The 25,194-nt window shown below is 38.0% G+C and overlaps 1 protein-coding gene across 5 annotated transcripts; it reads left to right on the top strand.

The window, feature by feature from the left end:
* The first annotated feature begins 890 nt into the window (after positions 1–890).
* LOC128544133 (cytokine-dependent hematopoietic cell linker) lies at positions 891–25,194 on the top strand. Of its 5 annotated transcripts, none has more exons than XM_053514116.1 (18): positions 902–1,070; positions 10,165–10,227; positions 12,974–13,006; positions 13,196–13,337; positions 16,387–16,439; positions 16,637–16,679; positions 16,787–16,849; positions 17,025–17,059; positions 17,154–17,173; positions 18,337–18,453; positions 19,116–19,146; positions 19,270–19,291; positions 20,285–20,348; positions 21,206–21,234; positions 21,329–21,417; positions 21,579–21,656; positions 22,748–22,903; positions 24,439–25,194. In XM_053514116.1, exons 3-18 carry the CDS (start codon positions 13,004–13,006, stop codon positions 24,592–24,594), a joined length of 1,101 nt encoding a protein of 366 aa, XP_053370091.1. In that variant the 5' UTR covers positions 902–1,070; positions 10,165–10,227; positions 12,974–13,003; the 3' UTR covers positions 24,595–25,194. The 5 variants fall into 5 exon arrangements, with proteins under 5 accessions (XP_053370094.1, XP_053370091.1, XP_053370095.1 ...); XM_053514120.1 differs by having other exon boundaries at positions 908–1,070; positions 19,119–19,146; positions 24,439–25,193; XM_053514117.1 differs by lacking the exon at positions 902–1,070 and adding an exon at positions 1,087–1,162.

Raw genomic sequence — 25,194 nt, 5'->3', positions numbered from 1 at the left:
ATAGTTGTGTAATATACTATAATATAGGAATTAGGTTATCTTGGCTGGTGATGAATTAGAATGAGCGTGTTTAACAAAGAACAATGGAAGGTATTCTGTAAGAAGTCCAGAAGACTCTACAAACCCAGTTCTGTTTAGCTCCAGGGTCCACTTATACCGGATCAGCGCTATTATTTCAGCGGTAAAAATATTAACTAGGTTTTTTTATTAATATCTATTGAATGTTTGTTTACATATAGCAGGTAGCTTATTAGTAGCAACTGTTCATGACATCGCTTTAATTCAAAATTTATATTTTACTTAGAGTTCAGATTAAACTTCAGGCAGATATATAAGTACTGCAAAATATTCATTAAATTCTGTTCATTGGTTGATTTAAGATGTGCCTACAGTTGGACACATGTCCAGTATGCTCTCAGAACTTGCAGTTTCTAATCTGCCAAATAACTGCATATAATTTCACTTCTACTGAACATTTTGATTTCGTTTATGGCACAGATTTAGCTTCAGGTGAATTCTAAAGTACTGCCAAAGTTTCATCAAATTCTGTCCAGCCGGTTTTGTGTGATGCTGTGACAAAATATGGCTGGACAGACATACAGACAGACATACAGACACAAAATGTTCTGAGAATAGTTTCTGGTCCTCCAAAGTATGAAATGTAAAGATATCATAAAAAAGCGAGTTCTGATCAAAATACAGACATATATAGCTAGTTTTTTTTTTTTTATCTTTTATGTATTTGTCAAAGTATCTCTGTGTGTGTGTGTGTGTGTGTGTGTGTGTGTGTGTGGTGTTCATCTATAAGTGGAGGAATGCTCAGATGTTAATCTCACACAGGAAGTGAGCTGAGATACCACAGGAGTGAAAAAGTGACCTTGCTGCTGCTGCTACTGCACAAACACACACATACGCACATACAAACACACACACACACACACACACTCATACGCACACACATATGCATATTCTGGCCTCCACATCCTCTACACACTGAAACCTGTTCTTGCACTCGTTCCGCACACAACGGAACTCAGTCTAGCTGAGTCTACACGTCTCCATCCCAGCAGGTAAGAACTGTCTCACCATCTTACCATCTGTGTTCGTTTTGCGGCTGTGCAGCAGCAATCGTATACAGGAAGGTTAGAGCAAAATGTGTCCTGTAAGTACAGTAAGTCCACGATTGATTATATATTCAAAAATGAAGCTAGTGAACAAGTATTAGCATGGCCTTTCTAGTTGTGTTGTCAGAAGTAGTGCAATTAGCATAAGACTTAAAGTGATGTTGTAGTTCCTTATCCTAGTCGTCAGGCTTTTTCAATGCCAGTGGTGTCTATTTTTATCTGTATAAGTGTAGATTGCATGTCTTTTTTAGGGTTTTGCTATGCCCTGTCCCAGTTCTCTTTTTATTGCTAAGGCTGTTTATTTAAGTTCCTTTTAGCGATTATTTGTTGTTACTGTTTCCTTTTTTTAGTGGAACTAGTGTGCTGACAATTAGCACAACTGATGTATGCTTTGCAAAACGTGCAGCCTTTTCGTGCAGCCTATACAGTATGTGTGTCCATACACTGGTGTGTGTTTGAGGAACTTTCTTGCGCTTACCATTGGTGTCATGTTGACGTCTGCTTTTTTGTGCTGTTAACATGCCTATTTTGTGGTGGCGCAGGCAGACGAGACTCCGAGTTGCTGGTGAGGGGTTCAAATCCAGCCATCGCCCGGTTGCCACTGTTGGGCCCTTGGACAAGACCCTAAATTCTGTGCCCATACAAATATCACTCTCTCGTTGCTGGGCAAAGAGAAAGGCGTCGGGCTAGCAATCTGGCCTTTTCATGACAGAACCTGTCGCATGATGTGATCAACAGCATGGGAGGGAATAAAAAAACATGCTATTTTTGTCCCTAGAGCTGTGGGTATCGCTGCAATCCAAAACTGTCATTGCCAAATCCAAATAAGAACTAGCCGAATCAAGCCCGAATCTTAAGGGGGTTTGAGGTTAAGGCCATGTTGAGTTCAAAATACAGTGAGACGGGGTCAAGGTCAGGACTGAAATATAAATCATTTTTACTGATTTAACAGTTAAAAGTAAAACGAATGAAATTCTATTCAATTGTTTGCTTTATTTGTGTGTTGTGCATTTTTGGCTATGGTCTCCAAAAGAAGGAATTATTTTCGCTTAGTTATTACACATGGGGAAAAAAAGTCGCAGTTGAGACCAAGACCATAATTATAACAAGTCCAATGCCCAAGATCAATGACAATAAGCCTGAGATGATCCAAACTGCTATTGAAACCACCATGAGACTGGCTCATCACACCATTTTGAGGGAAAAAAAAGACCTTGGCTCTTGTACGTGGAGTGATTTGAGTGATGGGGATACTATAATGACTTGTGATATTAAATTGCAGCAGTCATACATTAAAAAGTATAAAATCTAGCAGTGAAATATACAGTATAGTGATTATGTAGAGAATCTTTTGGCTGGGATTTTGTTGTTGTTGTTGTTGTTGTTGTTGTTGTTTTTGCATGTTGCGTATATTTTATAGGAGTAATTTGTAATTATTTCTGCAAATTTAATATACATAATTTACACATCATTTCTCTTTAGTCATGAACTCTTTAATCATTTTGCTAAAAATAAAGAGTAAAAAATTGAGAAAGTGAATACTAATGGTTTACTGTGCTAAAGAATTACTGTGAGATATTTTTTTTATTATTACTTTTTAACATTTTGAATTTGAAAAGTTAAGCACATGGTGGTGGAACTGCAGCTACAGGACACGTGATCGTTCAGGTGGTGCATTTACCTTCAGACACATTCGGAACTATACATAAATGCAACATGGTGCAGTAACTGTCATCGGTGTGTTTAATCACAGGTGTATCAATAGACATGTCTTTTCTAAATGTTCATGTCATAAAGGAATCATAAATCATACATTCTATATAATATAATATAGTACAGTATATGGAGCGAGTTCAGACTGAACGGGTGATGTGGCAATAACTCCCAGCCGAGCTCCTGCAACGTGCAAGTGATGTTCGTGAATGATTGCACGGTTCCCACACACAGATGCATTTCTTCCACAAGTTTTCTAAGATCTATTTTCAAGAATCAGCCGTTTCACTTGTTGAGTCCTGACGAGAATGTTCACCGCAGTGAGTTCCGAGCCACTTCGGACGGACCGCCATTTACAGATATACGGCCTTCTTTAAAACGTTTGCACCCGTTTAAATGTTTAACTGTAGCTAAAAGTCTAAAAGTACCGCGCTTAAAGTCTTCTGTAAACATCAATCGCTTGTACGCCTTCATTCACGAAAAATTTTTAGAACAAGTCCATTTTTGACCCATAGTGTGCATTCCCCACAGCACCACCTAAATTAGACGTGGGAGGTGCGAAATAATCAGCCTTTTCATATCACCCACTGTACGATAAGTTACCTGTAAATGCCACAGTAACCACTTTCCATGATTATACTCTAGGTCTTTAAAAAAAAATTACATTCAGAGAATTTGGCAGATTATATAATCAGAGTCAAGTGCACAGGTGTTTTATATTCTCCGTTAGAAGCTTGCTTATACCAGTTGCATGAAAATTCTAATAGAAAGGAGGTAGCACAGTTAGGTTTGTGTAATATAAAGAAAAATGCAATTAACTGATTTTAAAAGCAATAGGAAGCTGCTGTTCCATTATTATATAATTGCTTGACGGCATTGGCAAATGCAGAAACTTAGCTGGATCAGTTGTCTAATGTCTACATACCCAACATTTTTCATTGCTGAATGGTTGCCACTCAAAGTGTTTCCATGCATCTAGAAGCTGGCCTGCTCAGTAGATGCATTAAAACACTTTGAGCACAATTCAGGAAGAATTATTGCTTTTGTGTCGCCTTGCCTACATACGCTTATGTAACCAGCACGAATGCATGATCACAGTGTCTGATGGTTTTGGTTTACTGTCAGCAAAGAGGGCATATTTAAAATATATTTTTTTAAAAACTGGAGCAGCACAGATCTGTGCCAGCAACACAACATAGGTCGATGACGATAAAAAAATTTATTGTGCTTATATGAAAGTGTTGCCGGTTTGTGTTAGCGGGGGCTTCAGACTTCAAATCGTGCATTGGGGTTGTCGGATATTTCAGGTAAAACGAAAGTACCTTAATCTTTTACCTTATTAATTTATATATTTTTACCAACACCAGCATATGGCAATGACATTGCAAAAATTTTGGAAGTCACAAAATCAGTGTGATTATGGGTATCTGAGCTATTTCATTGCCTATGTGACCCATTTTTTAATGTATTTTTTGATCAGTCATGTTAAACAGTTGGTTAAAATTAACTCAAATTCAGTTTAACATATTGCCTAGTTTGTGCTAAAAAAAAAAAAGATATGTCACTCTATACTGCACAATCCTAAGAGCTATATATTTTATAAAAAAACAAACTGCGAAACAAATAAGGCTGGAATGCTCTGAGCTTTAAGGTCTACGCTTTACACCAGACACCCCGTGTCACATTTGTAACACACATCAAAAGAACGAAAGTCATTAACATGGTCCGGGGTCAACAAAGAAAGAAAAAAATGTTGTATATAGTCCTAGAGACAGACAGACCATAGGAAGCACACTAGCATCTTCTAGGGAGATAAAAGGGTTTTGGCGATTCACACAAAGAATTACCATATAAGGAATGAGGAAACGCAACAAGGGGGTGTTTTATGGCCAAAGTTCAAAGAGACATATAAAAGTTAAAGGCATGGGAAACTTCACACCATTCCACAAAACGTAACTACTGAATTTTAGGAGAAAATTGTCATCCTACAGTACAGTATATTAAAAAAATATGTTATGGTTTGTTTGTTTGTTTGTTTGTTTGTTTGTTTGTTTGTTTGTTTGTTTGTTTGTTATGGTTAGAAAATGCAGAACATTTTCAGTGGCATTCCTAAAAAAAATATATATATAGTAAACTAAATTATTAGATCAGTGATGGTAATTGTTATGTTTTAGCCAAACCTTCATAATAATGGACTCAAACATTTTAACCATTTCCCGCGTGCAAAAGGATGTGAGCCCTGTGAGGCCAGCCGAGACTAGGAGCATATATCCAGGCATGTCAGATAATATTGGAGAACTTAAAGCAGAGTGGAAAGCTAAATGTATGCATAGTGCATAAATGAACATTCTTTTCAGAAGTTGGACATTTTATTTAATTGATCTTGAACTCTATTGTATGCGCATGAGTTTTTCTTAAGTTCTTGAGTTTAGTCTTAATGTATTATTTTTTTCCTCTAAAAAGGTATGTTTTGAGATGTAAAATTTGGTCAATAGATAGTCCTACCTCCTGCTTTTCTGAGATGCAAGCAAAAATCCCTAACACTGGAGGATTGAGTTCTAACCACTTAATCCACCATGCCTCCCTTCCAATTGAACATTTTCAGCAGTTTCTATAATAAGAAAAACATATTTCATACACAATCAGTGCCACATTACGTAACAGAATCTAAAATCTGAAATTTTTAAATGTCGGCTGCATGGCAGGAAAGCCTAGTGCGACTAAATTTAGTCATTTATGATGATGAAGTTAGATTTAAAGCATTTTATCTGAGCAACTATATAATCTAATCGCTCTTAAATTTGGTCTACACCATTGTGATCATCTGTTTATGGATTTTTAATGATTACTGACTCACTTCAATATTTTAGTAAGTGTTCTTATAGTTATCACTAAAATTTTCATCTTTATTTATGCTTTAAGTGGTTTGAAAATATTTTTTAAAAGACAGCTACAGTATTAGACAATGTTATCAGTAACAGTAGTCATTATAGCATATATATAATGTACAATATCCATCCATAAATTCATCTAGAAACATGGTGGCCAATTGTGTCCATGAAATTTATTGCCATGCATGTCTTTGGACTGTAGGAAGAAACCGGAGGAATCTGGAGGAAAACACCTAAGCACAGGGAGAACATAAAAACAATAATGTTTATTAAAAATACCACTGATGTGAATTTTAAGTTAAGACTGGAAATTTAAAAAATGAATTGAAACCTTTTTTCATACGTAGATCCCTCAGGTGTTTGAGGATGTGTTTCCACATCTTTTGAAAGTGCTTAGCCAACAAAAGAGCATTCTAGCAATGCAAACTCAATTTTAGACAGATTGCACAAGAAACCTACAATTCTGTCTACATCAGGTTGGGTGCAAGTTTACGATATGAATTAACCCACTAAAATGTTGTATTAGACTAAATTTCTATCTGTTTAGTAACTGCTATTTTCAGCTTACACACTTTCTCTCGTGTGTATATAAGGCAACTTGTGGTAAGAGAGTTTGTTACACAGAGCTGCGTCCTCAACACACCCAAAGTTTCAGATCAAGATCTTTCTTTCAAACAAGCTATGCTGGAAAGAACTGAAACTAAATTGAAAAGTTTTCTTCCTTTAATATGTCACTCTTCGTTAAGTTCAACAAAGAAGGTTTTTTTGGATGAAATCAGCTTGACCAAAGAGGGTTAAGTCCGCCTTTAGTGACTGATAATAATAATAATAATAATAATAATAATAATAATAATATATCACAAGGAAATACATTTTGAATCCTTTCAACATTCTTACTAATAAATTATTATACCGCTTTAAACTGCATTCTTGTTCATCCCTTGATTTAATGCTACATTACATCAATCAGTCATATCATTAAAATTATTTAGAGGTCAGGTGATTATGTCATTACAGTGAGCCTGCCAAGGGTGGAATATATTAGGGAGCAAGTTAAGAGTAAATTATTGAAGTTGATGTGTTGGAAGAAGGGAAAATGGGAAAGCATAAGGATAGCATTAGATTAGTTTTAGCTTTATTGTCATTGGAAAAAAATACATATACAATGCCAATGAAATGAAAAAATTAGAAAGTAAAAGTGCATACAATAAATAAAGAATGTACAGTAGATATAAGCCTAAGGGGGGTCATATGTACATTGGTATGGATGCAAAACCTGGCAAAATAAAATATTTAACAAATATACAGTAGGTAATGTATATTTAGGCTAAGGTGTCACCATAATAAGAGTATAACATGCTGTACAGAATATGGCATTTTTAAATAGTACAGTAAATGCAGAGTAGATATAGAGAAAAAATAATGTCTACAGTAGTACAAAGACAGCATTGTAAGTTTGTAAAGTGCAAAGCTGCACAGTGAATAGGCATTGCAGTGTAAGTCCATGATAAGGTTGAGAGCCACTTTTAGTGATTTTAATGTTTTTATTGCAGCCAATTCAATATAAATTCAACTTCGATCTCCTTGTCATCTCTTTATTAGCTCTAAACAAACCACCAGGGTGTCATCAAGGGTAAAAAGGGAACATAAGAGAGTTTACAACATGCATCCCTGAAGAACCCCAATGTTGAGGGTGAGACTGGAGGAATTGAGTTTGTCCAGTCAAACAGACTGTGGCTTGTTTGTAAGGAAGTCCACGGTCCAGTTACAGAGGGGAGCACTGATGCCAAGCTGTTTATAATCTTTAAGATTAGCTTAGACAGGCTGACTGCATTAAATGCGGTACTAAAATAAATGAAGATAACTTGGCATAACTGTTTGGGTTGACCAGGTGAGACAGGGAAGAATGGAGGTGATTATCAAATTGTTGTAGATTCAGAGCTCGAGATGTTTTAAGGTACTGCACAGTAGGTGAGGATCAGTCATTTGAAGCACTTTGCGGTGACACGGGTGAGTGCGACAGGACAAATGTCATTGAGTGCTGTTGCAGCAGTGTGCTTAAACTTGAATATAAAGCAGATGGGGACAGCTGCATGAGCAAAGAACAGATTAAAGGTCTCCATTATGACCTGTGCCTGTTGCTTTGAAACACCAAGCAAGGATTGCCATCAGGGCCAGCTGCTTTCTGTGCATTCATTCTGGTTGAAGTAGCGCACACTTACGACCTGGCAGTAGCTTAGCCTTAAGCACATTCGTCTTTTAAGAAATGAGTATAGAAGAGGTTGAGTTTGTCAATCTGAACTTCTTTGACAAGGACCAAATTGTAACAGCTTGATGACAATGTTCTGTTCAAAGGATCAGAGCTTTTTTGGTGACACAAAAGAAAGCTAGTGTGTATTACAGTTAACAACAAAGTGGAAAATGCAGTCTACTTTAGTAGTCCATATTTTCTCTTCCACAGGGTTTTAAGGGAAGTCTTTTTAAAGGCAGGGGTGATACATTTGAATAACACTTTAAAAAATCTCAGAGTGTTATTTCTTTTGTAATATTCAGTCTCACTTTTTTATCAGTGAGAATCGTGTCATGTACAGGTGCCACCGCAGTTTGTGGCCTGGTCTGTATTGCGTCCTGGCATGAACATGAAGCACAAAAGACAAACTGCAAAGTTCAACCAACAAATAATGATCCAGATTGCCCAGGTATTTAAGTGCACAACCTTTTAACATGTGAAAAAGCTACTGCTCTTGGTGGAAATACATATGATAAAGCATATACAGGTAAAAGCTGTGATGAACGTACAGGTAAATTAAATGTGTCTGCCTTGAAGAAGTAAACAGTTTCTAATATTGCGCGTTGTATAAATATGTATAGATATAAAAAGAGACAGAGTATTTGGAGCTTCTGCTCCTTGTTCTAGCACGAGAAGGAAGCAGCAGGAAACCGCACTGAAGTGAAACACTAAAATTAGAGCAACTAGACATCTGTATATTACGAGCACAGATGAAAAAAGAAACATTAGACAGGAAGAGCTTACAACTCGTGTGTAAGAATATTATATAATAGAAATTAATTTTAAGCAGATTTCTTTCTGAATAGCAGAGTATATAGTATGTAGTGTCTTTTTGCAACAACTGTGGTAAATATGAAATGTTTGGACATTATATATGTGCAGAGATGTGGAAACAGGTTCTGACAAACTGGTGAGAAATTAAAGGGAAAAAAAACATATTTGAAATTACCATTAATTGTACAATTTGCTGAAACTTGAGGTATAAACACCATTTTTCCTAAAAAAGGTTTTCCTTAGCTGGTGTGTTAATGATGATGATGATGATGATGATGATGATGAACCAGGTGGGAATAATTCTTTAAACCTTAACTGTTGCGGTAAATCATTTTTCTATTTTTTATAACAAACATGTCAGTAAAAAAGAGCATTATTGGCCTGCATTAAGCAAAGAAAACAACTACGAAAATCTTTAATTTACGGTATTGGAATTAGCTTAACAACTGATTAGTAAAAGCTGGAAGGATAGCTCTGAACTGTCAACCTTCATGGATAATTAATGACAGTGATACTTGGCGCATCATAAAGAAAATAAAGTAAAAATCGCAGTTATGTTTTTAAAGAGCAATTTCATAAATACACACACACACACACACACACAATGTGAGCTCAATTCACATTATTGGGATTAAGAGTTGTTCGGTTATAAGAAAATCATGTGATAGTGTAACTAATTAGGGAAAAAAAAAGTTCCTGTTTGCAAAGGAACATACTGTAACAATTGGAATTTGGAGCAAATAAAAAAGTCATGTGTTTTGATGAGTACAGATTGATCCAATTCCAGAGCAATGTGTGCGTAAAGGGTGAGACTTGAAGTGCATGAGTGATGCACCCGTCATGCAGGGCTCACTGTACAAGCCTCTGGAAGCAGTGTTATGACCTGAGGTTTCTTTAGTTGGTCAGGTCTATAATAAGCAATATTATGTGGCAATAAATTAAAGTTAGGTGATGACCTGAAAGTACTGAATGACCAGGTTATCACATGTACTGTACAGTATGGAGGTTTTCTTCCCTGGTGGTAGATTCCAGAACTCAGACTGTAAGAGCGCTTCTGGGAGCATGAGGAATCATTTTCACGCATGAACTGGTTTTTAAATCTTTACGATTTAGCAATGGAGAGAAAAAGAGAGAGAGAGAGAGAGAGAGAGTGGGAGAGGGAGAGAGAATGAATTCTTTCTTGTTTTGAAAGTTTTACAGCCTTGTGCATCCCATGACTATCAAGTGATCTTAAGTGTGTGTTTGTGTTTCTGTGTGTGTAAGAGAGAAAGAGAGAGAGAACGTTATTTTAATGGCCTTCTTATAACGTTTTCTACAGTAATAAATAGAATACACACATTTACAACACATACCTCTGTGTATTGTTTTTCAGTAAAACGTTGTATTTCCTTGAAGCTGACTATCGTCCCACAATGGACAACCTTCAAAGATAAAGGTAAAAACTCTCAAAGATCATCACATTTGATTATCACATTTGCAGACTTACATATGATATCTTACATATGATTAACTTCCTGTCCAAATAAATAATTAGATGTGGCTTTGGCACATTTCACAGTATGTCTAACACTTTTTTCTCGTGTCTTCTCTTTTATTTTTCCACTTTTACTTTCACTCTTTTCTACTTAGGCGTATTTTTCCCCCACACAATTAGGTTTTACATGTTTACATGTTAATCTCCAAAGTTATTTTTTTACATTAAGTGTTTGCAAACGAAAACACAAACGAAAATTTCTGAAATAAAGAAAAGAAGAGTTGCCTTGAATGATGTATGAATATGTGATACACTAGAAATTCATGCATGAAAACATTAATCATCTATCCGGATGGAAAACTTTTAGCGGAGTACATTAATTGTTGTTTTGTAGCAAAAGTGGATTTGCACAATATTAAAGTATTAATCACCTGGGCAAAGTTTAAGCATTTTATATGCAATACTGTTTAAAGGTCCTGAGCCACCCATCATTTCTTTATATTAATTTTTATTCAATTAAAATAAGAAATTGGAGCAAATATTTTTACTGTGTCAGGCTGCAAAGTCTCTAAAGATTTAGACGATTTAAAAATTGGATGTTTATGTAACAATCGCAGCAACAACCTTATTTCCCCTCTCATCTGTTCCAATCACTCAGCATTCCGCATTACGGGTGTACTAATCCCCGGCCTGATCATCTGTCATTATCTGCACCTGTGAACCAGTGAGAAAAAGTTACTTTTTTATGCTTGAATGATTCATAGGTCACTGTGTAGCTTAAAACAAGGAAATTTTCTGCAAAAACTGGTCATGTACAGGGACTGGACTGAAAATGAGAAGCAGAAACTTGCCAAAAAAAAGAGCCAAAAAAGTCCTTCAGGAAGCGTGGAGAACTAAGAAAGTCTGTTCAAATAAAGGATTAAATAAAATGAAGAATTTATATAGCGAGGGAATTTTTATGTCTTTTGGACAACTATTATAAATATAACCTCCCTATAAAACACTTCAAATTAGGAGTTTCATAAATAAACACAGAAAGTCGTCTTCTGAACGACTTTTTGCTTTATTGAAAAAGTCACCATGAACAATTTACATAGCAAAGGTCATTTATCAAAGTTTTATAATATACTTCTTACAGGTTTAAAGAAAAACTCCCTCCCATATCTACAGTATCTGCATAAAAATACCATCTTCAAACTGACATTTTAGCAGAGACCTGTCACCTACTGTAAACTCAAACTAATGATACTAGATTTGGGTTGTTACAATATAAATGGTTACTCAGAACATATATAACTCTGGTAAAACTGCATAGGTTTAATCGCAATATTCTTGAAAAACATGTGTTAGGTTTCACGTAATTTTTCAATACGGGAAAAATATAATCATGTGAAATATGCTGTACAAGATTCAACGACTTGTGGGAAAAATTGGTAATAATCAGGATTTTTATGTATTTATTTTATATATTTAATAAAAACCATTAAAAAATCACTATGTTAAATTCTTAATGAAAGATAAAGCAGTGGTTAGTGGTTAGCACTGTGGCCTTACGCCTCCATAGTCAAGGGTTCGATTCCTGCCTTAGTTGTGTGGGTGTGTGTGGGTGGGTGCAGGTGTGTGTATGTGTGGAGTTTGCATGTGCTCCTCATACCTGGTGGGTTTCCTCCAGGTACTCTGGTTTCCACCCACAGTCCAACAACTCTTTAGCTCCATTCACACAGCTGGTTCAAGCCTGGTACATTGCGCCATCGTTGTGCCGTAACATTTTGATTCACCTTTAATCCAGAAGCAGAGGTAGTAACAAAAGCGAGATCTGTGAGATCTGCGTGAAATGTGAGAAACCTCCAACGTGGAACGGGGGTCTGACGTGATGTGTGCAAGATACCGTCCCCGGGGGGTTTAAACAGTAACAGTAAACTGTTACGAGCTAACACACAGCTTAATTAGTGTTAGCCATAGCGCATCAATAGCAACATTGCTGAAAGATCAATTGAGATTGGGACTGATTGGCAGTCCCAGGCTTTTATCTTTTGGATCACATTTAAAATATTCAACTGTTTCTAAATAATAAATTTTTCATTTTTAAATCTCAATATATAGCACTGAGCTCATTTTAGCATAGTAAGGTATAGGTCAATAAGGAAAAACCATGCCTTCTGTGTTATAATTGGTCAGAAGACCTCGGGATCTGTGATTGGTTCTGAAATAGAAGCATAAAGATGGACCTTAAAGGCAAGTCAGCGATTGAAGAGGTTTACATTGACAGTGAGGTCGGAGCAGAGCACTGTGTTTGGTGAGCGATGTAAATGTGCACTGATAGCACCCCAACGCTATCAGTTCACCCGCCTTTGATGTTCTAAGAGCAATGGTTTGCACGATATTTAGGACACATGTCGTACACGTCACTCCTGATGCCGCTGCAGTTGTGGTAAACGCCATGCCCCGTCTGATAGCGGAAAGCCATGTGCTGCTTAAAAGCATTGACTGCATTCGTGTGTTCTGTGTGAATTTAAAAAAAGCGAGGGAAAGCACAATATCGAGGGGGCCGGATTATCAACTTAAACGCGCGATTTCTTTGTAAAAGGGTCTTTCGTTGCAGTTGAGTGCTTCAAGTGAAAAATGGGTCACTGAAAATTAATCCAGGTCACTGTGTGTGTGTGTGTGTGTGTGTGTGTGTGTATGTGTGTGTGTTTGTCGAACACAGAGTGCAGGTCGAAATGTGTCTCCTTTGAACATGGTGAGTCGAATTGGCTTTTTCTTTATCATTCTCTCTCTCTCTCTCTTTCTCTTTCTCTCTCTCTCACACACACACACACACACACACACACACACACACACACACACACAAACATTGTTTCACTTACTCTCTCTTCAGTTACACATTCTGTTTTACACATACGCCATAAAATAAACGTTCATCAATCAGGATCGTTGGAACAGAGGAGGTGGGATCAGACAACGATCCGATCACCATGACGACTCGGACGAAGGAGACTACCACGAGCCGGAGGAACCAATCATGCGCTTTCCCAGACCGAGTCTGCTTCCGCCAGCTTCAGAGTATGCAGGTAACACATTTTCCACTGTGGACGTGTCTCACCGCTCGCACTGGTAGGCTCATACACACAGCATCACATATGCCAGAAACTTCCTGTGTGGTCTCTTGCAAATGGTTGTGGTCCATAGGAAATAATGTGTTTTTTTCATCAAACGCCAAAAAGTGCATTTAAGTTAAAGAGTTATGAGTGCGATAATGAAGTGGTCTGACTCTAGGCGTGTTACAACATCGCCATCTAGTGTCTCAATCATTGTGCTGTTACATGAATCAAAATATTAACAGGCCAAATTTAGTTTCTGTGTCTCAAATGGCTCTTTCCACCCTTTATCCCTACGGTGAATAATCATGAGTTCTATACAGGACACACAAATTAGTTTTAAGTGTGTGGAGTGGGGTACATCCACACTGGACTGATGAGAGTGAAGCATGTGCAATAACAGCACATTCAAGGGTATCATTCCTCTTTGTTAATCCCTACAGTTTTTAGTTATTCATGGTAATTCGACAAAGCAAGGAGGACAACAAATAAAGAAAGAGGAAATATTAAGAATATAACCAGACTATGGGTGACCCTATAAACGTGTCCTGTATACAGTAAGTTACATGTGTACTGTTCTATAAAGTAGAAGATTAATATTAGAGACCTTTATTGTCATTCTAGCGGTACACAAGGGTGTGATCTTCTGTAAATCTCAATCAGTTTTATGCTCGTCCTGGTTTGACCTGAACGCCCCTTATAGAAAACACAGAAGTACAGGACCACAAACAAACCAAGCACAATGAGGACAGGAGAAAACACACAGTGTAGAAGGTATCACTTATGTTCACATGCTTTCACACCTTTGTGAAAGCCCAATTTCTCATGCTCTCATATTCAGAACTATTTTCTGTGAAAGATGCAAAGTCACTGAGCTCAAGCCACTTTTTCACACGTCAGCTATAATTGGCTTTTATTTTGAAGCTGACTCTCTACATCAGCCCTCTTTCACATACGCAGGTGTATTATGGCCACAGCTCACAGGAACCTTACCAGATCTGCCACTTTTTTCTTTTTCCAACTAAAGAGAAATAATATTTCTGTAATCTGGTAAACACACATTTACAGCTGCGTGTGTCAGCGATCAAACCCAAAAGAATAGACAATAACGGTAACAGTCAGAGCAGTGCTGAATGGAGTATAATTACAAGCATTTCGTGAGTGTCAAAGGCGTTTCTTGACAATTACTCTAAGTTTATGCAAAGAGTCAATATTTGCAGTGTTGACTCATCTTTTTGAGTCAAGACCTCTGCAATTCGTTCGGGCATCCTGTCAAGCAACTTCTGGGCCACATTCTGACTGGAGCCTGCCCATTCTTGTAATTAATGCTTGGAATTTGTCAGAATTCGTGAGTTTTTGTTTGTTCTCCCGCCTCTTGGGGATTGACTACAAGATCACAATAGAATGGAGGTCTGGGGAGTTTCCTGGCAATGGACCCAAAATATCAATGTTTTCTTCCCTGAGCCACTTAGTTATCATTTTTGCCTTTTGGCACGGTGCTCCATCATGCTGGAAAAGACATTGTTCGCCACTCAACTGTTCTCGGATGGCTGGGAGAAGTTGCTCTCTGAGGATGTTTTTGTACCCTTCTTTATTTATAGCTGTGTTCTTAGGCAAACTGAGCCCAAGCACTTGGCTGAGAAGCGGGCACAATCTGGGGAATTCACCCTTAGGACCAGTGGCTTATCCACATTCTTAGACCTGATTTTCTTCTTTTTTTTACCTGTTCTCGCATGGCTTAAGTGTTCTCACTGCCTTCATCTGCTCACTGTTCTCTAGTTCAACATCTCCTGCATGACTACTGCATTTCACTTAATATTGCATTGCTGTGGTATTCTTCCTTAATCAGGTGTGTTATCCCCAGTTTAAATACTGACACATTTAAACTCAATGCATGTATTGTAATTTTCTCTGCCATGTGCACAAATAATGTTATCGGCCTCAGGGGTGTCATAGTGAGGTGTGATTGCGCCTAACTACCCAGGGTTCCAGTCATGGGAGGGACTCTTAAGTCAGGAAGGAAAAGTGAGAGATATGGATCAAGAAAGGAAGGGGGCCCCAATGAGAGCGCTTACAGGGCCCAGAGTTCTGTGCCACGCCCCGGCTGCCCTACATGGGTCTGCTCTAAAGCCTGTAGGCCATTGGGCTGTTGGGTAGGGTAGACCCTATTTCTCTTATCTTGTTTTTTTGGGGGAAGTGGGTGAATAATTAAAATGCCAGTTGTACCGAATGGAATAAATACAAGTACATGCATCTGTTGTTTCATTTTAACACTGCAGTGCTAAAATATTCAGAACCTGAGTCATGGAGGGTAAGATGTTTGGTTGGTGCTAGACAAAATGGACGGGCTTGCACAATAGTGACTTCATGCGCATGTATGTGCAGGACCAATCTCACTGAAAAGTTGGCAGCTATGTTCCACCATTCAAGCCTGTGCCAGCATGTTCTGGGGCATCAGCTACTATATCGGTGGCTTTACTGAGGCAGCACTTGTGGTTGATGTCATATGTCAGCCCCTGTGATGTTCTGTTTAATATCAGCTGCACATGTCTTGTGGTCTGACATACTTCAGTTCCTGTATCAGATGAGTGATGTAGCCTGTGGTCAGGTCGTCTGTGTAGAATGTGGTGCAGAGGAGAGGGGGAGTTCCTGAGTTGGCACAGGAAGTGGAGATGCTATTGGGTATTTTATTATAAGCAGTTATAAATATGTCATGATGAAGTGAAGTCCTGGGATGAACACCGAACAGTCTTTAAAGGTTATGATTATAGCAGGAGGAATAAGGAGCAAGTCAATGCAAGGGCATACACTGGGCAAGTGTGTATCCCTGTGGGACCATTCATGGTAAATACAGCTTTTAATTCTGTATTGCTCAAAAATGGTGGCACAGTGGCCCTCACACCTCCAGGGACAAGGGTGCAGTTCCCTTCTCAGATCTGTGTGCGTGGAGTTTCATGTTCTCTCTGTGTAAAGTATTTTTCAGAATGTTCACAAACTGTGATGTTATGTGTGTTGTACGTAGACAAATGTCCTCCAAGAGAACGACCTTTTGCTGTCGGATCCAGAGATTTTAAGGTCAGTACACTGTGTGCGTGCTTGTGTGTGTGTGTGTGTGTGTGTGTGTGTGTGTATGTGTGAGCAAACGAGCGAGCGAGTAAGAGAGAGAGTAATACTATGCATAACCTCACCTTGAATTCTGTGTGTGTGTGTGTGTGTGTGTGAATGTGTGTGTGTGTGTGTGTGTGTGTGTGTGTGTGTGTGTGTGTGTGTAGAACATTCTGGATACTCCTCCACGACTACCAAGGAGGCCCCCAGGTAATCACTGCAGCTAAATATTATTGTGGAAACAGCAGATGCAGCAAAACACAGACTTTGTGGCTTTGTGTTCCTCAAAGATTTAACACACACGTCTTCTTACACAGGAAGTGCAGCGCCAATTGTAAACCGTGATCTAAAACCAGGAAGACAGACGAAGGTTACACAAGGTCTCTCTTTGTTTCACACACAAAATTACACACACACACACACACAAAGTATCTAAAAAAAATATTGACTACTACTACTACTACTAATAATAATAATAATAATAATAATCATAATAATAATAATCATAATAATAATAATAATAAGATAATAATGACATTTCTGTTACTTTTGCAGAGCGAAAATCAAAGACTTTAGGCTGTAACGAACCGGTAAACAAAATGAGCATATTCTTTAAAATAATTTCGTTTATTATGTATATAAATAAACACATAATTGTGTGTTATTCTTCCTTCTTTATTCCAGACTACAAAGATCCCACCAAGGTAATGGCTGTGATGCAGTGTTACAGATTAAAGATAACCTAAATACTTTTTTTTTTTTTTGTGATGATTAGTAGTTTTTTAATGATGATTTCATTCATTAAGGAGAAAAAACTGTCCAATCCTGCCTGATGCTATGTGAAAACCTAATCGCCTCCCTTCCTTGCTAAAGCCTGAATGAACTTTACAGGATTAATCGCATTTTTTTGGAAACTTATTTCCTTAGTTATATTTCATGCTCTACTGCCAGACCTTCTGAATCAAGAAATCACTTAAATAGAACCTGTCTGACAAAGTGAAGCATGCTAAAAGATGTGAAAAAGCAACACATCATGCAGCAATCTAAATATATTCTAATATTAAGAGCATATTAGAAACAAAGTCATTAAACAGACTCATCGCCACTTATTGCAAAAGCTTGAATGCAGTTGTTGCAATCAAGGGTGGCACAACCAGTTATTAGGTTTAGGGGCAATAACTGTTTCACATAGGACCAGGCGGGTTCGGACTGGTTTTCTGCATGAATGCATTTTACATTTACTCAGGTTTGTTATTGTAGTTTTAAATTAAAAAAATTTGTTTGATGATCTGAAGTGTGTAAAATATGCCCCCCCCCACAAAAAAAAAAAAAAAAAAATTATTAGGAGGAGGAAAATACTGTTTTATAGCACAAAGGTCAGAGGTCACACTGGGGGGTAAATCTAACTGCCTTGTTTAAGTCCAGATACAAAGGCAAAAATGGGGAAAGAACATCATACAGGAAATGCATTTTTTCTCATCTTTTTTCTCGAGACCCACCTGAACATCTAAGCACAGGTCGCTCATTTTTTTAATCAAAGATCCAATTTGTGAGGACCAGCCAAAGGTCCCCAAAAAATTAAACCTGTCAGATATTGGAGACATCTGGGTGTCTTTCATATATGCCATGTATAAACACAGTAGACTTTAATTAATGCACACATAAAATTACATTTGGATCAGATTGTACACAACTTGTGTACGTATAGCACAGGCATGCTAGTGTGAATAAGTGAGTGAGGGAGGATGTAGTGGACTCCTAAATAGGACACTGCATCAGTATGCACATATTTTGGCACAGCCATGTTTTTTATTTTTTTAATGTCTGTGTGTGTGTGTGTGTGTGTGTGTGTGTGTTGGCATGCTAGGCCAGTGAAATCACTGCCACGGGATGGTTATGATCACAATGACGATGCTCCTCCATCCAGAGCTCCACCCTGTGCTCCAGTGCGCACACCAAACATACAGACACGCACTGCAGCAGAGTGAGTACACACATACTGTATACACACACACACACACACACACACCTTTTTAAACCAACATACATTTTTCATAGGCACATGTGCAAATACACACAAACTCTGTTATGATTTACATACACCTGACATAGGATAAAAGCAAACATGCACAAACACACACACACACACACACACACACACACACCTTTGTGTATATGCATAAATAAAGACACACATCCATACACATATACTGCACTTGTATTAACAGAATCACTTTACAAGCACGTACACACACACACACACACACACACACACACACACACACACACACACACACACACAGACTTATGCCACATGCAATACACTCATGCACAATTCATTAAATGACTCACATAAAGTACACAGTTACACACCTAAGGATATGCATTTACTCATACTTAAGGAAAATACACACACACACACACACACACACACACACACACACACACACACCTATTTCCTCAAAATGTTAAACCTTATGTAGGCTAAAAGAAAATACACACACACACACACACACACACACAGCCTAACATCTACAGCTCTACAGCTTTAACACATTAACCAGAAACATGTACAATAACTGACCTAAACACACACACATTATAGATCGTAACCCTCCAGTAAGAGTCGTGTTGTTTTTTGGTCAGCAGTGGTGCGAGTCGGACAGACGGCGAGGGCGTGAGTCACCTTTATCACTTACACTCAAAACTATAATAAAAAAGTCATGATTTCCCTATAAATTGTTACCGTCTGTGGTATTCCACTCTGTCCAGTGTTTAATAAAGTCTTCTTCTCTCACAGCTGAGTAACAGCAGACTAACAGGTAAGTGCTGAGTCACTCTACTTCCTGTCACTCTTCTCCCTTTATTTCTCTATATAATCCCCTGCTACACTAAAGCACTTCACTAGTGCTTGGATTCCATCAAGGTAGAAAGATTTCTCAGTACTGATTGTTCAGCACAGTGTGTACGGTTCCCACAGACAAATGCGTCTCCTCCGCAAGTTGATGACAGTCTGTTTTTTTATTGATTGTTACAATTTTTAAATTACAGGAATGAGTGCAATGGGCACCAAGCCACCTCAGCCAGGATCGTAATTCACAGACATTCAGCCTTCTTTAGACCGTTTACAACAATCACATGGTTTAACGTTTACCTTAAGAGTCTCATCGCTGGTTCGAACCCTGGGTGATGCTGTTTTCTTCTTACAGCCGGAGAGAGAGCTGATTGGCCGAGCTCTCTCAGGGGGGAAGGATGAGAGGTACTTGTGCTCCCACATTAATCATGGCTCTACAGCTAATCAGGGGCGTCTGTAAGCTTGCGCGCGGAAGGAGCGGCTAGCGCTTTCCTCCAAGTGTGTTACTCCGCCCCTAACGGTGCGTGAGCAAGCAATTCGAAAAGATGCGGTCGGCTGACGTCACGCGGTTCGAAGGAAACACGGGATAGTTTTCGCCCTCCCGACTGAGTGGTAGTAGCCTTAATGTGGGAGCCCCCTAGTGACGGGGAGGAATTGGCCACGACTAAATTAGGGAGAAAATTGGAAAAAAAAAAAATAATAATAATAAAAAAGAAATTTCATGGAAAAGTCCCGGTTTGAATTGAACATTTAGGCATTTGCAGATGCTCTTATCCAGAGCGACTTACATTTTTATCTCATTGCACATCTGAGCAGTTGAGGGTTAAGGGCCTTGCTCAAGGGCCCAACAGTGGCAACTTGGTGGTTGTGGGGTTTGAACCTGGGATCTTCCGAACCGTAGTCCAATGCCTTAACCACTGAGCTACCCCTGACCGAACGCCCCTTGTTCCCCCCTCCTTAGGTCTCCGAAGTGGCTCGAGTCAACGACACTCGCTGGATCTGGAGACACATGAACATGAACGAAGGTACTGATAAAGATGATAGTTATTGTACTGATTTTTTGTTACAATTACATTCATTAATTAAAATAATGTATCTAGACCTTAGAATAATTAATACTAACAATCTTGCTATTACTATCTAGGCTCATAATGAAATTTGGACACACAAAATAAAAAGAAATGTGTCAGTTATTTATATACTACAACACTGCTGAGTTCTCAAATTGGATTGGTTGGAAGGTGTTGATTAAACTTGTATAACAGCATGTCTAAAGTTAGTTAGTTTTTTTTAAACATCAAGTTACATTTTTTAAAATTAATGTACTAATTATTATATAATAATAATATTATATTATTATTATTATATTAATTAATTCCGTGAATGAGGTGGCAACCAATTGTCACACTCTCACCACACACACACAAATGGCCAAAACAGAAATCCAATCAGTCTAGAATCTATGTCTCTGGACTATGGAGGAGTCCAAAGTACCCAGAGGAAACCCATCAATCATGGGGAGAACATGCAAACTCTACACACAAACACACACACACACACACACACACACACACACACACACACACACAAACACATTTGGACCACCAACCCTCTCCATGTGCATATTATATTAATAATGACAACATCCCTTTACCATCCCATATTCCTTTAGATCATGCACATTAGTATACATTTATGACTTGCATTACAAACAGGATAAACAAACCCCTTCTTCCCCATCAGAATGAAGAATCCAACACTGCTATGATTTAATAAACACTAAAACAAACCCTGTTTAAATTCCACAGCACATACTATCACCTAAACCCTACATGTGGTGTAATTGTTTAGAATGGTGTATTTAACCTTCTTTCCCTTACAGACACATGACAGATGGGACGGACGAACGAGGTGTGTGAGTTCAGTATACACTCTGTGGGAAATTCAGTAGGGTGTTGTTGTTGTTTTTTCTCTGCTCACCACGCTGTGTTCATCATCGTTACAGATCCAGCCAGACATATGCATCATGAGTGGCCTCAGGTTAAAGCAGACACAGAGCAGGCCAGCTACACAGGACACAGCAAACCAGTAGAGGTAACACACACAAACACACAAAATGGCAGGTTCATAGATCGGTGTTAGGTTTTTAGGTAAATTAGTAAATTTCTTACTACAATTGCATTGTGAAAAGCACCATAGAGTGGATGCAGTGTGGCTTTGTGTTCCTCAAAGATGATTTAGTGTCTCTGTTTCAGGTGTCTGCTGAGCAGGAATGGTATGTAGGAACATTTACTAGAGTGGAAGCAGAACATGCACTTCATCTGGTGAACCGGGTAAACTCCCACTCCAAACACACACAGACACATACACACACACACACACAGAAACACACACACACACACACACAGTATTGCATTGGATAGCTAATGTGTAAGATGTAGTACTAGTTGGCCACTGTATTCGGTTCTCTAGACAGAACTTCAACTTTTTCCCAAATATGGTGGATAGAACGTAAATGTAGTTGAATTTTTATGAGAAAAGAAAACAACAACATTAGGAACTCTGTTTTGCTAGCTAAGGTTTTGAGTGAAGCATACCGTGCATCCGGAAAGTATTTACAGCGCATCACTTTTTCCACATTTTGTCTGTCAAAGCCTTATTCTAAAATGGATTAAATTAAGTGTTTGCTCAGAATTCTACACACAACACCCATGACGACAACAAAGTTTACTTAGATTTTTTCAAATTTATTAAAAATAAAAAAATTAAGAAAGCACATGCACATAAGTATTCACAGCCTTTGCCATAAAGCTCAAAATTGACTCCTCCAGGATGCACTGTATTTTTAGTGGTTTAAAAAAAAAAACAGGCACAGCTGTTGAGTCCTAATCTTCTAAGTTTTCATCACAGTGTGTGTATGGCAATGCTCTTACTTTCACTTTTAAATAAATCTATGATTTTTACTGTTGAATTTTTTCAAAATTTTAAATTGTTTGTTTAGTGGAAGGAGAAATCACAAGCTGTGGTGGCCTTCAAGACTTTCAATGACCACATCTGGAGTATAACAGCTGCAACTCCAGTACATTCAATAGATCAGTTAAGCCTTTAGTGTGTCAATACTATATTAAATTGTAACCAGGTTATTATAAGAGTCCATCTGACCTTGCATATTAGTGCTCGACACTAAACACGTGGAGTTCCACTCCTTCAAGATCAATAATCTCGATTAGAATTTGTCTGCACAACTTTAAGTGGCACACAGATGTCGCCATCGATAGTCTGGACGGTGCCTATGATTTTTCATTAAACCTAAGAAACTTACATGTACCGTTTGGTCACTTCATTGGTTATTATTATTATTATTGATATAAAATGAGAAGCACCTACCTCATGCTTCATTGCATTCTGTGCTCTTTCTTGGCAGGAGGGAGCTTTTCTAGTGCGCGACTGCTCCAGGAACACTACACAGGAGCCATTTGTTCTGGCTGTATTTCATGACAACCGAGTCTTTAATGTGCAGATTCGTTTTTGTAAGGAGACCTGCAAGTACAGACTGGGAACCAGAATCAAGACTGATGATGTGAGTGGTGTTACAGCTACCAAACAAATCACAGTAATAAATGTGTTAAAGTATATGTTAATATACAAATATATGTTAATATATTTTTTCCTAGTTAGCCAGATAACTTAATAATGCAAATTACTATTAAATCACAGTGACTTACGATAATGGTAAACACCACTGATATGCTAGTCAGAATGGCATTATATGTCCAGCAAGTATGTCTTCTTAGCTGTGTCCTAAAGGGCAATTCTACCCTGTAACAAGGGGTGTTCAAGTCAGAATTAAACATTTATGAGAGTAAAAACTCCCTTCATTTTCCTATTTAATACCCTGCTACACTAATACACTTATCCCAGCATTTCACTAGCACTTGGATACCATTAAGGTAGACAGTTCTCTCAGTAATGCTGTAATGATTTAAACATATGGAAATGGCTTAGAGCTAGGTCAGGACTATAAAGGAGATGTTGCAGCCAAGTTTCTGTAATGTTCAGTGTAGTGGAGGACGTGATTTATTGCGTGTACAGTTTGCACAGACCGCTGCATCTCTTACGCAAGTTGGCCGCAAGTTAACCGTCAATTTTCAAGGATCAGGCGTTCCACTCGGTGAATGTTCAAGTAGTATCAAGTAAACGACTATGGTGGGCTCATGGGAACTACAGTGGGACAAAAATGCAGTCTTTAAAATGTTTGCACCATTTAAATGTTTTACTGCAGCTAAGAGTCTCATCAACATACTGTGCTTAAAGTATTTTCCAAATGTCAATTAGTTTTTTCGCATTCACTCACGAGAAATGTCATCAAAAGTCAAGTTTGACTTGAACTCCCCATCTAATATGTTAAGGTAGACATGTACAATAGAAAATACCATTTTGCAAGCATTGTAATCTCTAAGGTTAACACTGTCACCTTACAGCTGTGGGTTTGAAGCTGGCCTTTGGTCTGTATGTGGCTTTAGAGCTTTCCTCCCACATTCCAAAGACATTGTAAATTAGTGTTCTCAAATTTTCAAACTGACTGGCGAATATAACTTATCTTTCATAATAAATATAACCAGAATGAATGTTTGGGAGTGTTTGTGCCTGTTTCCAGAGATGGGTTTGGCACCCCATCCAGGATCTCCCCTGAATTGTGCCCTGAGATCTCTGACCCCCAACAACCCCACACAGAATAAGTGATATGGAAAAGTGTACACTGGGTGGAAACTATAAAAAAATAAAAAATTATCTATGTCTAGCTCTTCGAAATTAAAAATTTGTATAATATATTAATTCTATTTAGAACTGTAGCTTATATTTTACGATGAAGCCACAGACAGTAGCTTGTAGTCATTTTAATCAATTAAGCTCATCATGGTTCATGAACATCAAGATTTTTAGCTATACTATTCGTTAAACTAGTAATGTAGTTTTTGGGCATAATCATAAATATAATTGCTTGAGAAGCAGGTCATAAGTATGTGTCTGTGTGTGTGTGTGTTTTCTTGATCACATTTCTTTCCTTGATTTTATATTACACTGTTATTTTAAAGTGTTTGCATTATCTTTCAGGCATTTGACTCAGTGGCTGAAATCATCAAATTCCACTCCATATTCCCCATCCTGCTTATTGATGGACGAAACCCATCAGCTATATCTGGTTCGAAAAGACAGTGTGTCCTCATGTACCCAGTCACAGCAGAGGACATGAAGAGACTTCTGAACTAAATGACAACAAAACAATTCATACTGAAGAACTAGATATGTTCCATCTGTTGTTTGGAATACTGTATAATAAATAAAGAAAATACACACACAATAGAGTTTTCAAAAAACATGAAGTCATGCACATTATGTAATTATTGTAACGCAGTGCGAGTTAAAAGTTTCTGGAGGAACAAGCAAGTGCTTCTAAAGTTAAATTGGGTTCACCTACAGTACTCGAAAGCCTCCGAAGTACTTTCTTCTTCAACGAAGACTTTTGTGAGAAGTGAAGCAGCAGAAACGGATCCATGGGCACACTGTCCTCGTCATCGGTGAGGATGGTGATGTTAACAGCCAAAGGACCACAGAGGTTTACTGTATTTTGATTCTTTAAAGGTTTTGATTGCAGTCATTGTTCAGTACCAAAAGCAATCTAATAAACACCACTTTCATAAAAACAAGCTGTCTGGAAGCAAGAAGCAAATTTCACCTGAACTTCCCCAGCCATCATTAGACTGACAACTGTGTTTATGGTCTGATTAACATTTTGGGCAAGAACCAATAATAATAATAAAAATTTATACAAGAAATGTTATGTAAGACCCATCATAAAATACCTGAAGA

The sequence above is a fragment of the Clarias gariepinus genome, chromosome 16 (assembly GCF_024256425.1).
Source record: "Clarias gariepinus isolate MV-2021 ecotype Netherlands chromosome 16, CGAR_prim_01v2, whole genome shotgun sequence".
NCBI classification, from domain to species: domain Eukaryota; kingdom Metazoa; phylum Chordata; class Actinopteri; order Siluriformes; family Clariidae; genus Clarias; species Clarias gariepinus.
The sequence above is the reverse complement of the archived record's forward strand: the minus strand, read 5'-3'. Positions and strand labels throughout refer to the sequence as shown.

Bases quoted from the DNA above. Each gene is read 5' to 3' on its own strand.
- LOC128544133 (XM_053514119.1), top strand. The intron at 16,850-17,024 runs GTCTCTCTTTGT...TTACTTTTGCAG, and splicing joins ACAGACGAAGGTTACACAAG to AGCGAAAATCAAAGACTTTA. The intron at 21,418-21,578 runs GTAACACACACA...TCTCTGTTTCAG, and splicing joins GACACAGCAAACCAGTAGAG to GTGTCTGCTGAGCAGGAATG.